This window comes from Gastrolobium bilobum, unplaced genomic scaffold (assembly GCF_033153095.1).
Source record: "Gastrolobium bilobum isolate Gb01-03AN ecotype WA unplaced genomic scaffold, APGP_CSIRO_Gbil_v1 utg44884, whole genome shotgun sequence".
In the NCBI taxonomy this organism is placed as follows: domain Eukaryota; kingdom Viridiplantae; phylum Streptophyta; class Magnoliopsida; order Fabales; family Fabaceae; genus Gastrolobium; species Gastrolobium bilobum.
In genome coordinates this window covers 225,382-242,495 of record NW_026897767.1, presented here as the reverse complement: position 1 = coordinate 242,495, position 17,114 = coordinate 225,382, and the positions used below count along the sequence as shown (strand labels likewise).

The 17,114-nt window shown below is 34.0% G+C and overlaps 2 protein-coding genes across 4 annotated transcripts; both read right to left on the bottom strand.

The window, feature by feature from the left end:
- Positions 1–374: 374 nt before the first annotated feature.
- LOC133310059 (putative E3 ubiquitin-protein ligase LIN-1) lies at positions 375–4,249 on the bottom strand. Of its 3 annotated transcripts, none has more exons than XM_061510941.1 (7): positions 3,145–4,249; positions 2,919–3,057; positions 1,857–2,821; positions 1,601–1,748; positions 1,176–1,427; positions 739–1,048; positions 375–589 (listed from the first exon to the last, which is right to left on the bottom strand). In XM_061510941.1, the coding sequence occupies exons 1-7, from the start codon at positions 4,194–4,196 to the stop codon at positions 456–458; spliced, it is 3,000 nt and encodes a 999-aa protein (XP_061366925.1). In that variant the 5' UTR covers positions 4,197–4,249; the 3' UTR covers positions 375–455. The 3 variants fall into 3 exon arrangements, with proteins under 3 accessions (XP_061366925.1, XP_061366926.1, XP_061366927.1); XM_061510942.1 differs by having other exon boundaries at positions 375–586; XM_061510943.1 differs by having other exon boundaries at positions 1,601–1,745.
- A 1,968-nt stretch (positions 4,250–6,217) lies between these two features.
- Positions 6,218–10,951, bottom strand: LOC133310051 (BTB/POZ domain and ankyrin repeat-containing protein NPR1-like). The gene is made up of 4 exons (XM_061510932.1): positions 9,320–10,951; positions 8,098–8,851; positions 6,939–7,136; positions 6,218–6,663 (listed from the first exon to the last, which is right to left on the bottom strand). The coding sequence occupies exons 1-4, from the start codon at positions 9,857–9,859 to the stop codon at positions 6,401–6,403; spliced, it is 1,755 nt and encodes a 584-aa protein (XP_061366916.1). The 5' UTR covers positions 9,860–10,951; the 3' UTR covers positions 6,218–6,400.
- Positions 10,952–17,114: the final 6,163 nt, after the last annotated feature.

Genomic DNA, 17,114 nt, shown 5'->3' with positions numbered 1-17,114 from the left:
TCTATGAAGTGATGTGGGTGGATGCTCATCTGTCTCAGTCTCGAGCAAACAGGTGCACATGAAGAACAAAGTTAAGAGATAGGTTGTTATCCATGTGTAACTAAATAAAATAAAGTTGAAGTTTCATTTTTTGTCTTCTATTTCCTTTCTGTTACGCATGTGGGGGAGTGAAAACAAAAGAGAGAGTGTGACATTAGTACAAATTTTATAATCTAGGAAAAAAAGATAATATTGAGATTTCCTAGCACTGAAGTCTCTTTGCTCCCTTTTCTGTGGTTTCTTTCTTTGGGCTAAGCAAGCTTTCAAGATAGTGAAATCATATGCTATCATGAATAAAACAAATATTACGTTTCTTTTGATAGAAATATCCCCTCTCAAATTAATAAACTATACAAAACTCAAGGATGATTGCAATCACACTTATATGAAAGACAAAAAAAAAAATTCAACAATTATCATTGTCTTAATTGCAAGTTGCTTTTTGAGTAGATTGATATGAGTTCATTGGCAGTCCACGTCACTAGGGAGAGATTTCTGAGATGTCTGAGTGAGTATTTATCCAGTGATGGTAGGACAGAGACATATCCTGCTAAAAATAAAGAAAAGTTGAACAAGTATATAAAATTGCAATTAAAAATTATAATAAAAATATGTTCTGGAGACTCTATGATGACAAATCTAAAAAGTTTGGTAACAAAACTGAAACAGCTCAAAAAGTTGTGGCAAAGATTTTCGTACCTGAATTTTTTATAAGACATATCAATGAATATGAAGCTAGCACTCTTTCCTCAACATCTTTATCATAATTCAAGGATTGTAGTAACTGTGGCATTAAGATTGACAAAGCCATTGGTGACAACTTTTTATCTTCAATAAAGTTTAGGTAGCTGCTCATCCATGATATAGTTATAAGGCTTGCTCGTGCTAAACTTGGGATGCCATTGGCTATGGAATTTGCAAGTGCTGATAGCAAATTCTTATTTCCACTTATGAACAAGACACAAGCTACTCTTCTTTTCCAACTTTCAGCTTCTTCTTCCTCTTTATTCTAATAAGGACAGACAACAAATCAATGATTTTGAAGTGCTATAAAGAGAAACCACTAGTACTAGAAGCATGTTTTCATGTGTGAAGTAAAGACAAACACATAATTATTATTTTTAACCAAAGCTTACCTTAATTGAATCATAGACAACAATGTCCTTGCAAGGAAATGAATCTTCTAAGATAGTATCTTGGAAACCTGCTTTTTGTAAAAGCGATTTTTCCATTAATGATTCTCCTGTATAAGAAAAGTGGCCTCCTAATAAGAGTAGAGCTCGAGCTGATTGTTCTTGAACTCTATCGTTACATATTTGACAATTTAAAGCATCTACAACTGCTTCAATCGCTTCTGCTCTATATAAGCTGCCTTTGAAAGGATCTTCCTGCAACACAACTGCTATTGCATTGGTGAACTCTTCAAGATATTAAAACCAATTTAATATAGAATAATGAAAGGTCTAAAAGTTATGATTTTAAAAATAATAAAGTCACAGAACTTTGATAATTTTGTACTATAAAAAATTCCATATATGCATTAGTAAGTTGAATGAATTACCATAAGATCAAGCAGCAATAATATCACTGCAACTAAAGGGCGTTCTTCGGGTGCAGACTTCTGAAGGTAAATGAGGAAAATGTGCATTATGTTTAAGCCACCCCATCCATCTTTAAGTCCTCTTAAGAAATTTAAAGTCTTGGATCTTCTGATATGATTCCAAAAGACTATTATCAGCATTTTCTGATTAAGAAAAAAAAAGGGACACCAAGAAAAAAGAAAAACATATCTAGAAAGGTAAGTAAGAAGTACATACCTATCAAGGTAGAGCAACTCAGCTAGCACAAACAAGGCATACCCTTTGGAATTTTGTTTACTCCCGAGAACAATGAGTTCAAGTAATGAAGTCTTGTTTATATTCTCAGCTAAAAAACTCCTGCAGCTTCCTTCAGCTCGAATGCAACATGATATTATCAAAGCAGAATTGTTTCTCTCATGAACCTCTCCTTGTTCAATTCTTCTAATTAGTAGGGTTAATCCCCCAAGTGAAAGAACATGCCTGGCATTCTCTAAATTCTTATCTTCATCAAAACCAGTAAGAAGTTGGTCCAAAGCATAAAATGCTGCCACTTGAGGACTGCATTGTACTGTGAAGAGGGTCTGCAATTTGTCTCCAAATTCTAACACTCGAAGTACAAGTGGCACCCATTCTGATGATAGCATCTGTTTTGCCTGTGGCTTTGACAGATAAAGCAGAACTGCAGCTTTTAGAAACAGACTAGTGCTTCTTAGAAGTCTCACAAAGATTTCTAGTTGAGGATCAGAGTTCAGTATAATTTGTCTTATTGCACCATTCCTTACTATTAATTCTGCTAAAATTGATATAATCAATTCAAGAATTTCATCCTCAGTTGAGGCTAATAACACCTCTAGGATAGCTTCAACTACATTAGGTTGTGTCAGTGCTTTTTCAATGAGAGGATCACCAGGAGAGTTCAACCAAGCTTTGGTAACCACACGAATAGCAAATTCACATTCACTTAGAATATCTGATGAACATATAGTTGTAATAGCTCCAACAAAATCACTCGAAAGAACAGGTGTTTCCTTTTTGAATGAATCATTCTTGGATCTATTGTTTCCATTTACCAAGCTTTCTGTTGGAATGAACCTGCAAGAAAACCACTGAAAATAGTCCAATCTCTGTGACACAGTCCATAATTGAGCTTGATTCTTGTCAAATTGGTTTGATGATCTTCCAAGAGATATCCTGTCTTCTTTCTGTCAACAGCAACAAAGGAGATTAAATTTCTAAAATGCAAATTCTACACTTCTAATCAGAAGATTTCATCTATGAATTGAAGGCACTGAAGCTAACCTTAACTGAACTGCATTTGCATTCGTCTCCATACAATTTTTCATCCCTCTCTAAGCACGTTCTGATTGTCAACACTCCATTTTTGTCACCAAGACCTGTTAGTTGCGGCTCTACTTTGGGGCCAAACACAGTCTTGTATCTGTTGCAAAGAACCAAAACACAAAAGTATATAACTACCACAAACATACATTTGTTGTGGTGAATGTAAGATGTATATATCACTTACAAGTTTGGGTTGATAGAGTAATTTGAAATGGAAGAATCTGAAGACCTTCTTCTTGATGATCTGTAACTTGGCCTTGATGGCAGTGAGACAATTGGAAGAGGAGGCTCACTAGCCCCAACTTTAAGCCATTGCTTGTAGTAAAGAGCAAACAGAGAAGTTCCAGTATCCATTTTTTCATTATAAACTTTGCTCAATACCTTCATTTTCTTTTCCTTCTCACCATGATCTTCATTTGAAAGGAACTCAAGCTCTTTGTTGTACCAAATCTTAAGATGGAGAAGATGGGGAAGAAACAAATGCTCCCAAAGGTCAGGAAGAAGATAGGTTCGAGCCAAACATGGAGAATCACAAAACACTTGAAGTAAATGCTTTGAGGAAACCCTATCATTTTTCTGCAGCTTGTAAGCTATTGCCAAGTATAGTTGAGCACAAGCAGAGAGATTGGAATTTTGTACACCACAAGTTGAAGCAACCCTGGACGTTTTTGAATTCAAAGAAGCAACTTTGGTTAAAAGCTCAATGGAATTCCTCAAGCTTTTGATCATCACTACCACCTCTTTCTTTGTTCCATGATCTTCTACTAATCTATCAACTTTCTCCATACCCAATTCCATGTTCACAAAAATGTCATCACTTGAATCCTTTCTTCTTCTATCAAAGCTAGCAGTGCACTTCTCTCTGATTGTTATCCTGAAATGATCATCTTTTAAATATCTTCCTATGTAGCCACTGAGGATAGCTATTACTGTTCTAATGGCAACTTCATCCATTAGGGGTCCTACCATTCTAGAATCTGCTGACACCAATGGTTTAGAGTTTGATCTTTCTGAAGCTGAACCAGCCCTTTTGAATTGAGATGAAGAAGACCTACTTCTTATTGTGTCTTTCTCAGACTTGTGCTTTGTGGAACCAAGGCTTTTTGGATCATTACATGTATATGCAGAGAGTGGTTTTTTCTCATGTTGTGAGAGTTTGTGTTTTGGCCTCTCTTGGAAAGAGATTGTGTGGTGGAAGCCTCCTTCTTTGGAGGGCAATTCTCCAAAGGAAGCCATATGTTAGTTGAATGGGACTTCTGTGAAAAGAAAAGTTTGAAGTAAGAAGAGCTTCAAAAACATTCTTAGAATTCAAAACAAAACAAGATAACACAGAGACAGCTAGCTTAGCTATAGAAGAATAAAGGCACAGCAATGAAGACAAAGAAAGAAGGGTTGGATTTGGTGAAAATGGTAAATGGTGAATGGTGAAGGTGAATCTTGAATCTTTTAAGCTATTTTAAAATTTTAAGGTTCTGTTCAGTAAAGAACAAGAGAATTTTGGACCATCTAGTTCAGCTCCATGAAAGTACTGCCACGTTTATAAATAGTAACTTGCAATCATAATTTAATTAGTGTTACAGGAAAGTACTTTTGTTTTAAGTCAATAAACTGTTGCAATAAAAAGAGGGGTTTGCATTTGATATTTAACATGACATAACAAAATTTTCTACACACACAATATTTTGTGGGGTTCACACTTTTTGAAAAAAAAAAAAAAACTACGGCACGCAAAACGAATCTCTATAACATTACAGAATCACTTTTCCTACAACATAACTCTTATAAAATCCATAAAAAATTATTAATTTACAAGTACTTTTAAAACAGTACATTTATTAAGTTTTCATTGACAGCACAGTACGTTTTATTAAACTCTGTAACTTGATTTTAAAATAGTACTTCTTTTTATATTCTGCTGTGGGGGAGATTAGGGCTTTTGGCTTGTGCAGTTGTGTTGGTTTTTCCTACAGATATAGCGGTTTTTTTTTTTTTTTTGATATTAACGGGAGGTATTCTCATTCAACCTCCTCCGGTCACCTTGTCCTCGGGATATGGCCCTGTAGGCTAGCCCTTCATTGGAACAGCGAGTGTATTGAGCTTCGCTACCGAAGGAAGGATGAGACTAATCCCTCCATTCGAGGAGGAAGGCACATCCTCTGACCCCCAAAGATTTTCCAAAAATTTAGTTAGTTCTGATGCTGTTGTTTGGCTTCTCTTTTGTTTTGAAGGGAAGAATTCATTTACAAATTTTTTTTTATAAATCTTTATAAATTATATTATGTACTCGGGAAGGATATTATTAACTGAATGTACTTCCGGGGAGTACATAGCGTAGTTTGTAAGAGTTTATAAACAAAAAATTTGTAAATATAATCCTCCCCTTGTTTTGAATATACATTTTATATTTAAAAATTTCATATGATCATTTATTAGAGTTTTTTTTTTTTTGGTAAATATTATTTATTAGAGTTTTAATAAGTATTACATGTCTCTCAATTTATGATTTTTATTTTGTTAAAATTAACACATGTAAGTAATAATGTCTTTTATAATTACAAATTGTAATGTAATTGCAGTATGTGAAAAGATAAAGAATATTTAAAAACAATTATAATAACAAAAAAAATAGTTATAGTTTTATTTTAAATATTTATATTTTAATTAATAATAGTGGTATTTTAAGAAAAATTTAATTATTTCCAAATGAGATAATCCCGTTTATAAGGGTTCAAATATATTAAATCTTATTTCTGAAGTCCTTTCATTCTATATCTAGGAATACAAATTGACCTTTACAGTTAGTTTGGAATGAGGAAAAAAAATACAGGTAATTTTTTTTTAATAAATTTTAATAATAAAAATTATATTGAAAACTTAACTAGAAAAATTTCGCCCTCTTTTACTCTCTATCAAATTGTAATAATTTCGATAATAAGATGCTAGATTGAAATCGTTAAACCATAATAAAACAGTAGCATGTGCTGGCTTTAGAATGGAATATTCTCTTTTAATGTAAGTATGAAATTAATATAAGTATATGAAGTACAGTGACATCTGCACAAAACGACAACATTACAAATCACAAATCCAACAATGACTCAATCTTTTAACGGTTTGTTAGATCTTTTTCTCGCTGTCTCAATAAACCAACTTACACGTGAAAATTAGTTTGACTCGAGTACTTGAAGGTAGATCTCATACTTTTATTTTTTTTTCAGAATCTATCCCATAAATTTCTCCAAGAAAATGAGGGTATTGGAAATATTTTCAAAACACTTGCTCATGTTGATTACATAAAAAGATAGTAAGAGATCAACTATGCTGCTTTCACAATTTTACATATGAGTAGTTGGTGGTGTGGGTAACACCCTTAAAATTTGAACTATATATATATATATATATATATGTGAAAGTCATAAACAAAAGACCCTATTGGTTTTTCAAACTTTTCTAGTCTTGTAATGTACAGAATCTCTGAGGGATGATGAGGATGATGAAGATGAAATCCCAGAGCGGCTAAACTCAGCCTTGTCTTTGCTGAAAGCTTTGTGGACATCATCTTTAAGCTCCATGAAACGCATCCTCTTGATTTTCTGCTCTTCTGGGGTGCCCTTCTCAAGGTAAAACAAGTCAGGCAGGTCATCCTCCATGAACTTATCCAGCACTTCTGAGCAATGAGGGAAGTATCGCCGCCCCATCTCCACTGCCACCACAGCATCCATAAGAACATGGAAGATAGTAGGTGTCAGAATTGTACTCAGAAAACAAAGACAACTAGCTCAAGAATTACAAGAGAAAAAAAAAAAAACTTAAAAGAAATCACTGTAAAGAATTCCAGAATGTCTTGGAGCTTTGCACATGAGGGTGAACCTTGGAGCAAATGGTAAAGTTACTCTGACTAGAAGGTCACGTGTTCGAGTTTAGAAAGTAGGTCATATGAAAATTTAAATTTTTTTCTTTTAGAAAGACTGCAATTACCTGTTTTCATAAGGGCTTCCATCCTAGAATGAAGTCTTTTGTTTTGCATTATGGGAGTCTCGTTGAGATCAACTTCCCTTAAGTTGCCATTTGAACCTTTTGATGCAGCAAGACCAGCAAACTCAGATGTTGTCTCAGCATGTGCAATGTCCATGGCTAGTTTGGCTTCTGAAGGGAAGAACAGTCTTGCAAATGCCACTGCAGATAACAGCAATACTTACTATTAGAAGGTTTGAGCATAAAATATCCGATGAACCAAGTAAAATCAGTAGAAAACGACATTAAAAAAAAAGGCATACAACAGATCTCTCAAGAGAACTCAATAACCAGCATCAAATAAAACAGGTATCAAACAGAAAAAGATTTTGATAAACACTGGCTCCCCTTTCTTTCAGCCATAAGGTGGTCTCAGTGCTTCTGCATTTAAAACTAATCAAACTTTTCTTCTTAAATAGTGCTTGCCATAAAGCTGGAATAAAAAAATTATTCAAGTCAACATGTGCATCCCTCCAAGGCATTTACGGACATAAAACAGAGATTAAGAAACTACATTACTAAGCATGAGTTGGCCTCTGCCAACATGAAAACCTTAATTAATTGGTATAAGCTACATTACATCCTACTAGAAATTAATTGGGGTTTGCCAATTGCAATATAAGTATACTAATCTTCACAACTCTATTTGAGGCCGCAATATGCATCTAATACTTGCATTTCTTGTATGTGTCCAACTTTTTGGTTTAAACACTTTCTGTTCCCATAGAATCAGAGAAGAAAACTGTTAAACAATGGAAATTAATAAAGCCGACAGCTAAACTGATCAGACCCGAGGTCCACTCACACAAGGTCTCGATTCGAACCCCAAAAATTCATAAAATGGCCCTTTCAAGTGATATTTCGCACAAAAACTTTTATAGCAAGAGGGGAAGCAAGGATCCTAATTATCAGCAAGTCAAAAGAAAAAGAAATGATATACAGAAAGAAATAAAAGAAGAATGTCAATATGGGCAATTATATCTAACAATAAAAGTGACTCAGTTTTCTGAAAATTTCATTCCAAGGCATGAAAATAAAGCATTTGAAAATATAAATGCTGGATCCATGACGGCGATGTAGAACACAAGCAAGGAGCTAAAGAATATCATCCATGACACCATACCTCTGTTTTCAAGGTATAGTAGCTTCATGTGGAGATCGTCAGCCATTGTATGGGAAGACATAGAGGCATCCCCAGCCAATGGATTTCTCCGCATTTCTCTTTCAAGGACATCGATGCATATCCGATCTTTGTTTGTTTCTTTCATCTGTTCAGTTTTTGCATGATAATCCTTTGGCCTTGTCAACCTCTTACAAATACTAACAGCACTTTGACCATCAAAAGTTAAATCTGATGCACACACCCCTTTTGTAAGAAGGGATACTATAATGGAAGGCTCCTTACGCATGGCAGCAATGTGAAGTACTGTGTATCCCCGAGAATTCCGAAGATTGACATCAGCTAGACCCAAACCAAGTACCTCAGAAACAACCTTGGGATCACAGTAGGCTGCAGCATAATGGAGAGCATTGGCTTCATCTAGAGTAATGTCTGACTCATTTAAAAGAAGTTTAACAAGCTCGACATCATCTGAGTCCAATGCTTTGTGTATTCTAGTGATTCTTTTTAGAGACAAAGTATCCCCTACAGAATCATCATTTTCAACATCTTGCTGAGGGTTGCGCCGGAGCAATTTAACTTTTTCTGAGAGCTCAAAGGGAAGTTCTTTGTCAATTGATATCTGGTCAAGGTCTGATCGTGCCACCCTGTCAACACATTGAGTGACAAGTTGACTCAATTGACAATGGAAGGCAACCACGAGGATTGGGATGACATCTTCCACAAGAGCCTTTCCTATGAAGTTAAGAAGACGTCGCTGCAAAAATTTAAAGCATTAATTAGTTCCCTGATCCTTATGCTTGATCAGACACCATATTGCCAGTAATTTAGATGTGAAATTAATTTGCAAGTAATTTCCTAAGCATTAGCACAACAATTTCAGTCCATTGTATTCAATATGGAGCTAAGGATAATACTTAGTGCCAAGACACAAGATGCCAGGTACAAGGCATGTGCCTAAACAAAGCAAGATATATGGCAAATTAATTATAGAGTTCAATTTCACACTCCTTCAGAATCTACAAATGTAAAAGTTAGGTTTAATTAACAATAATATCCAACAAAAGAATGTATAGAAAAGTGTTAAGAGAGTAGAGGTTTCAAAGGGATCAGATAATTGGGAAGTTTGTTGAACTCAAATTTTAGTACAAGATTACTATAATGGCTGATCATATATAGATCATTATGTGGTGTTCTTTTATGTCATCATACATAGACTGTTTACCTGGAAAAGTGATACCAACTCTGGTATTTGAAAAATGAAAGAGGCATACATCAACTCCACAGCGAAGTTAATAGCAGGTCTACAAGCATCATGAGCACACACATTGTCAACACATGTCGACACCTCCATTGGAGAAGGCCTGAGTTTACCGGTATACACATAGGCTTGAAATATGAGGAAGGCTTCATATCCAACCTTGCCAAAAGGCAACAAATCACTCATGCAATACTTTAATTTTCCTTCTTTCCCTGATGATCCTTTCTCTCTTTTGAATAAGTCATGGAAAAACTTACTCCTAGAGGCCAGAATACATCGATGAACACTAACCGGAATTCCTTCCACAATGATGTCAGCATCACTATAATCACAATCAGTATCAATCAAAAGCTGCTCCAAATTAGAGCTAAGCTTACTCAAACTGATAACCTCAAGGCTAGGTCCAGGATCAGAGCCATAAGAAGAGGATATGTTGTGAGTAACGGAGCCATTTGATAAATGGGAAGAGCTCAAAGATGATGAGGGTTCTGCTGAAAGAGCCATTAATCAACTTGAGAACCCACTTGAGCCTATAACATATCTTCTGATATCAGAAACTCAAAAAACTTCACACTTCAAAGTTCCCCCCTTAAATAGAATCCCAACAACTTTTTAATGACTAATAGATGGATGGTTAATAAATAAGACCTTGAAATTCCCAGCAAAGACCTAAAAACAAAAGAAACCTATAAATAGAAACTATAGATAGCTATATAAATGATAAACACTGATCTGAATGAGTGTTAGCTGCAAAATCTTATGTTACCAAAACACACGTCATCCAACCCCTCACAAAATTCTAAAAGTACACAGCCGAAAATCGAATGAATTTTTTGAAGGAGAGTTGAAGAGAGTCAACTTTCGATTGAAAAACACCCCCAACGAACGAAGTTCCTTGACAACAAAGAAAACAACTAGAGAGTCATTCTCTATTTCAAAAGCTAAGCTTATGCATACATATAAAACACAAATATTTGATATGTCGGCAAAGTTTTAGCACAGCAAAAAAAAATGCAAAAAAGATCAAGAAATCCCTTGTTTAAATTTCCAAAGCCACCAAAACAGCATAATCAAACTAAACCCAAAACTGATCCGAAATCGAAGAACACAAAACCAGCAAATAAATTCACTTTTAAGACCTTCACCTTACAAAGTACAGAACTTTTCATTCACAATCCAATAAAAGCCAAAAACCGATGAGGAACAACACCCCAACCCCACAAAACAAAACTCCCAAGTTTTGCCATCAGATCCATCCAAATCAGAAAAAGGTTCGAACTTTGAGATACCCACAAATGAAGAGTGAACCGTGCTAAACGGGGAAAGTAGAGAGAGAAAGAGAGAGTTTGAAGTCAAAGCATCAAAATCAAGGAAGTTTCGGAAGGAAAAGAAATGGAGGCAGTAGCAGAGAATCAGAATATGAAGAGAGAAATGATAACATCACAGAGCTGTGCTGGTCAAGGACACACACCCTCCCCGAAGTTTCCTTTTTCGTTGTCAACTAGATGAGAGAGAAAGTTTTTTTAGAGAGAGAGAGTACTGTACGCGTAGATGCGGGGGTGAGCGTGTCGATAAGGAGATGAAGTGGTTTGAGTGACGAGAGAGATGGCGTCATCTTCTTCAGCTGGGGTTTGCTTGCGTTAACGTGGCGTCACCACTCTTCCCACTCTGTGAGTCTGTGTTTGATTTGTTGAAAATGTTGATTATTGAGGTGTGTTGTGTCATTAACTAAAACAAAAGTCATAAAAAGGGTACCCTTTGTGCTACAAATAATTTAAAGTTTTTTAATTTGCCAATACATCACTTTCATGTTAAGACAAATAGGCCTCAACTCTCTCACCGGTGACGATACCATGTGAAAAGGAAACAACACTTTTCTTTAATTTCACAACTCACCATACTTTGAACCTTCCTCAGTTACATCTTGCATCTTTTTTTTTTTTAGTACAGGACATCTTACATCTTTGCCACATTGGGGAATAAGTACTTTATTTTTGTTAAATTTTTATTTGTTTCTTTTTATATATAATAAATAAGTGAAATTGTAAAATCATAAAATTTCTTTATTCTAAATAACGATGTCAATTTGTAATACGAATTTAACACGACGCGAATATATTAACACGAACACAATACAAATTTTTATTTGAGTCAAAATCTTTAACACTAACACAACATATAAATTTTGTAGATTGATACAACACGATACGAATAATACACAAAATTATGGATAAAACGGTAATTGACAAAAAAAATACACAGGTCATATTTTTTTAATACAAACACGACACAATTTTTTTTAAAAATCAATTCAAACACAAATTTTCATGCCATGTTACAAGTTGATCCGCCTATCATATCATATTTTAACACTTCTAATTCCAAATATATGTATATAAATAGAGTAATGTGATCTTTGTAAGATTATCATATAGGCATATTGTAAAATTAATTAAGAATAAAATATTTCTGAAGCGTAAAGTGTTTTATGTATGTCATTTTGTTAAATTCGGGAAAATTAAATACTACGATGTGATATATATATATATATATATATATATGTCAATATTTGCTGACACATGATCTCAATTATTGGTGTAAGAACGGTAGCATGGATCCAATTAAATAATCAATCAACTTGTCTGCTGCCAACTTGCATGGACAGCATGGTTCTTCTTATCTAAACTATTTTGAAGGTGTTTCTAATTAGGTTTCAATTGAAAGCTCATTTCAAACATGGAATATATTATTAGATAGGGTTTTATAAGAATTATGTTATAAGAAAAGTGATTGTGTAATGTTATAGAGATTCGTTTTGCGTGCTGTAATTTCTTTTTTCTTTTTTCTTCAAAAAGTGTGGGCCCACAAAATATTATGTGTGTAAAAAAAATTGTTGTGTCATGTTAAATGACAAATGCAAATCCCTATTAGCTATTATGGGGAAATGAAGTTCCTACAAACCGAATAAATCTTTGGTGCTACTGCTGCACCAAGATTCAGTGCATCCCACCAATGGAAGAATTACATATCATAAGAGAGAAAAAAAATTTGACAGAGAAAAAAAACTTTAGTTGACATGTAATATTTCTATTGATGGGATGTACTGAATCTTTGGTGCAGCAGTAGCACCAAAGATTTATTCATACTGCTCCGTCAGCTTAATATACCTACTTCATATTAGCCAAATATACTTACGGAAACGTTTTCAATGCTCATCTTAGTAGTTAAAATTTCGATTTAAATCTGTATTTTTATGATTTTATAAATTTTTTTTAATCAAAATGAATTTATCAAAATTTCAAACGTTTTTACGTTTTTATGACTTTTTACGATTTTTTTTACTTTAAAATTTTATGTTTTACGATTTTTTAACATTTTTTCAATTTTAAGTAAAATTCTGATTTTAACTACCATGATGTAGCAGACTGGCACTAGAGCTAGTGGGAAAAAATAAAATAAAAATAAAAAACATGAGTATGAAAGCATGAAGGGCTACCTGTGTAACAGGTTGTGTTTAAAAGTTGAATTTTGAAAATTGATTTCTAAAATACATGTATATTGCAAAAAGTCCGTAGTTTTTTCTTTTTCTTTTTCTTTTTAAATTTACATTGCCCTCCCGTCTGCCCAAAGTTCCCAGGGACCCAATTCATTAATAATACAGTAATAAAATATGCATATAAAATGTTGTAACAGTAATAAAATATTGTAAGAATGATAAAACGTTTAAACTTTTCTATATTTAATATTAGGGAAAAAGGTTTCTCCAGGTCATTTTAACTTTTAACACTATTTATTATGGGTGGTATATAGTTATAATATAAAAAAAAAATTCTCTTCTCAATCACTTCCGCTGACATTGAGAATTTTTTTTTTTTCATATTATAACTATGAGAAAAATATTTATGCAGTTAATACAGATAAATTATCTGCATTTATTCTCAAAACGACGTCGTTTAATATTAAAATCTTAAAAATTTATAAATATAAAGACTATTATAATCCTGAAATAAATTAAAATTACAAAAATACCATAATTTTTGTTTCAAAACGACGTCGTATTGAACTTATTGCAGATAACTTATCTGCAGTAACGGCAGAAAAAGCAAACTCTATACCTATATACTACCCATACTATATAATATTAAAAACTAAAAAGACACACATTAAACCCTTAATATTAAGTTCAAGTGTTTTATGTTTTTTTAGGGCTACAAACATGAACTTTGTATATAGAAAAATAAAATGATTGACTTTTTCGATGGGATTTTGAGGTATATCAATAACAATGGACCAAAAGTTACCATAAATCCTACTTAGAAAAGCCATATTCTATCATCCTCTCCTTCTTCTAATTCACATATATATATATATATGGAAAAAACATTTCTCAATCAGCTTGAGATAAGTTTATCTCCGGTCATCCCAAAACTACGTCGTTTTATTTATTTATTTCCTTATATTAATTGATTCACCTTTGAATGGTTATGATTCCTTTTTTCTCTCTCTTCCTTTATCACCATTGATCCATATTTGTACGGTTATGATTTAGTAACCGGAGATAAGATTATCACATATATATATGGGCTTATCTAATCTTATCTCCGGCTACTAAATCATAACCGTACAAATATGGATCAATGGTGATAAAGGAAGAGAGAGATAAAGGAAATCATAACCATTCAGAGGTGAATCAATTAATATAAGGAAATAAATAAATAAAACGACGTAGTTTTGGGGTGGCCGGAGATAAACTTATCTCAAGCTGCTTGAGAAATATTTTTCCCTATAATATATAACACTTTTGTTGGGTTTGCTCTTTTACTAAAGCCCAAATGGGTTATTAGTATGAGAAGAGCCCAAGGAACCTAGAGCCCAATGAGCTAGGGTTTCTTGGAACCCATATAAATAGTACCTCTTAAGTCATCAGCCTCGAAGGTCTTTTTTGTGAGAAAGAGGCAAGCTCTGAATCTAATCAGTGCCCACACACTTCCCCTTCCTCCTCGAGAGATAGTTTGGAAGATCTGCCACAGTCCAGCTTCAAGGAGGTTGTTCGTGCTGCGGCGCTGAGGTGAGCTGTTCGTGAAGAGGAATCCTACAAGGGAAGATTCTACACGACACCTGCGCACCGAGAGGTAATTGTGAAACAAGGATGATTCGGTAAGCATACCAATGTACTAGGTCCTAAACCGCTTCCGCATAAATCTAAGATTTCCTTCAATTGGTATCAGAGCCTTGGCTGTACATTGGTATGTGAATCTAGTTTCACTATTCATGTAATTAGTTTTGCTTCTTGAAATGTGGCACCTAGGGTTCTAGGATTATGGTATGAATCTAGCATGTGTATTTTATAATTCATTTTCATAAAAGTTTAAATTTTAATCGGTAAAAATGCTTTAATCCATGGTTAGGGTCTCTCGTGTATTTCTCGATTTGTAACAAGGAGGCTAATCCCATATGATTAGGTTTCCTCTTGTTGGTTTTGTTTATTTTTGGAATTTCTGTGTATTCTTTCAATATTTTGTAAAAGTTCAAGATCGAGAAATCGCGAGGAAGATGCGCAGTCAGCACTGTCGGAGACTTTTCGAGGACTTACCGATCTCGGAATGGGGCGATCTATATATGGTTGGAAAGAGGATGGAAATACGAACGCAAAGGTGGGTGGCTCACCGCCATCTGAGTTTACACGCGCCTCCACAAGATTCTGAGAGTGTCCGCCACTCTCCGGAAAAGAATGGGAGAGTGAGAGAGCGTCCGGCCACCTTTTTGGGTGGTTCCAGCGGCGGTGCACTCGTCTCTACGTGGTGGTCCTTCCTCTGGAGTTTCAGCCTGATTTGACTTCGGGTGACGGCGCGGCAGACCTGACGGCTAGGGTTCCTCTTTCGCGTCCTAGGGTTTCTCGCCAAAGGATTGGGTCTTTGGGCTTTTGGGCCCATGAAACCCTAAAGGGGCTTGAGACAGATACTATGGGCTAGGCGAAAGTTGAATTCCAAAGTTGTATTATTTTATTTTATTTTATTTTATTTTCTTTAAAATAGGAAGGTCATGGATTAAAGTAATTATGATTTATTATTTAATGCTTTTATTGATTGGTATAAATTATATGATAGATAACATGCTTTATTGCGATAACATGCCATATAGAATAGGTGGTGCCATATTGTTGCATAACTTGTATGATTGCATGAGCATAATAGCTATTATGTCTTCAGCGACTAGTATGATAGTTATTATAGGATTATTTTGATTTTAAATCATCATAAGAAATTAATTAATAATTATTATGATTTTTATTAAAAATCTAGATTAATAATTGAATTAATTAATTTTGGATTATTAACATCAAGACAAATAATCGTTATGGAAATTATTTTGATTTCAAATTATCCTCATAAATGATAATTATTATGATTGTTGCAATCTAGATTAATAATTAAGTCAGCTATTTGGATGATTTAAATCTAGAAAAATAATTAGAGAAAATTTCCTAAGAGAATTCTTTTATTTTGCGAGTAATTTGTGGGTTTTTCTGAAATGGTCATGGAATAACACAAGCTGCATACAACATTCATGTATCATGATTGTTTGGAGCACACGCTGACGTAAAGTGACCGGATTTCAGGACCTTAATACTTTCAAAATTATGTTAAGCTTAGTGCACGTTTATCGGCGCTCTTACTTATATAGTTTTTGAAATCAAACAAAGGATACTCTCAATTAAATAATTCTTGGAAATTAGAAAATGTTGCTTATGTTGAATGGAATGAGATTTAAATTAAGAGATTAATTTAACCTTCAAGCGCATTATAGGACCATTAATAAAATAATCATGTGAAGTCCCATCGAATAAGCATGATTGGATTTTATTAGATTGGACTTAAATATCTATGGGAGGAGATTTAAATTAAGAAATTAATTTAACCTCCAGGCGCATTGTGGGCCTATCAATAAAATAATCATGTGAGGCCCCAACGGATAAGCATGATTGGATTTTATTGGGCCTTAATAATTTCAAAATTTTAATAAAGTATTGTACGTCTCATCGTCGATAATACTAAGTTATTAAAGATAATTTTGAAATTAAACAATGAATTCGACTGGGCTTATGAAAATTCTCAAACAAAAATGTTGAATGGGTGAAGGTTTTAAAAATTAATTAATTTTAAAACCTGCGGGCTCCATTTGTGGGTTTATTAGTGAAATGGTTATCGCTGAAGCCCCATCGGATAAGGATAATCAGATTTCACTAGATTAAATCTTAATAATTTCAAAATTTTAGTAAAGTATTGTACGGCCCATCGTCGGCAATGCTTAGACACTAAGGATAATTTTGAAATTAAACAATGGTTAATTACATTCAACTTTGGTAAAATTGTTAACCCTCCCATCGAGGCTCTGGCAATGGCACTGAAGGCCCAAATAACAATTTTGGTTTTTACAAGTGACTTGCCCATCGTAAGCCTTGTAAAGATAAACTGAAGGATTGTTAACAATAAACAAGAGTAGTTATGAGAATCTACTCGCACTTCGTTTGTTTATTGCATTATTTGTTTGTAATTGTGTGCTTTATATGTTTTTCAGAAAATATCTTAGAAATGATTTTGAGTCGAAAACCTCTAGATGGTACCAACTATGAATAAGTGAAAAGCAAATTTTTTGATATTGTTCTAAAACATGGAAGCTAAAATTTGTTCTGACAATGCGAGGACCATAGCAACCTGTAGAGGATGCGTCTAAGGAAACTAAGATGCATTTCTCAGAT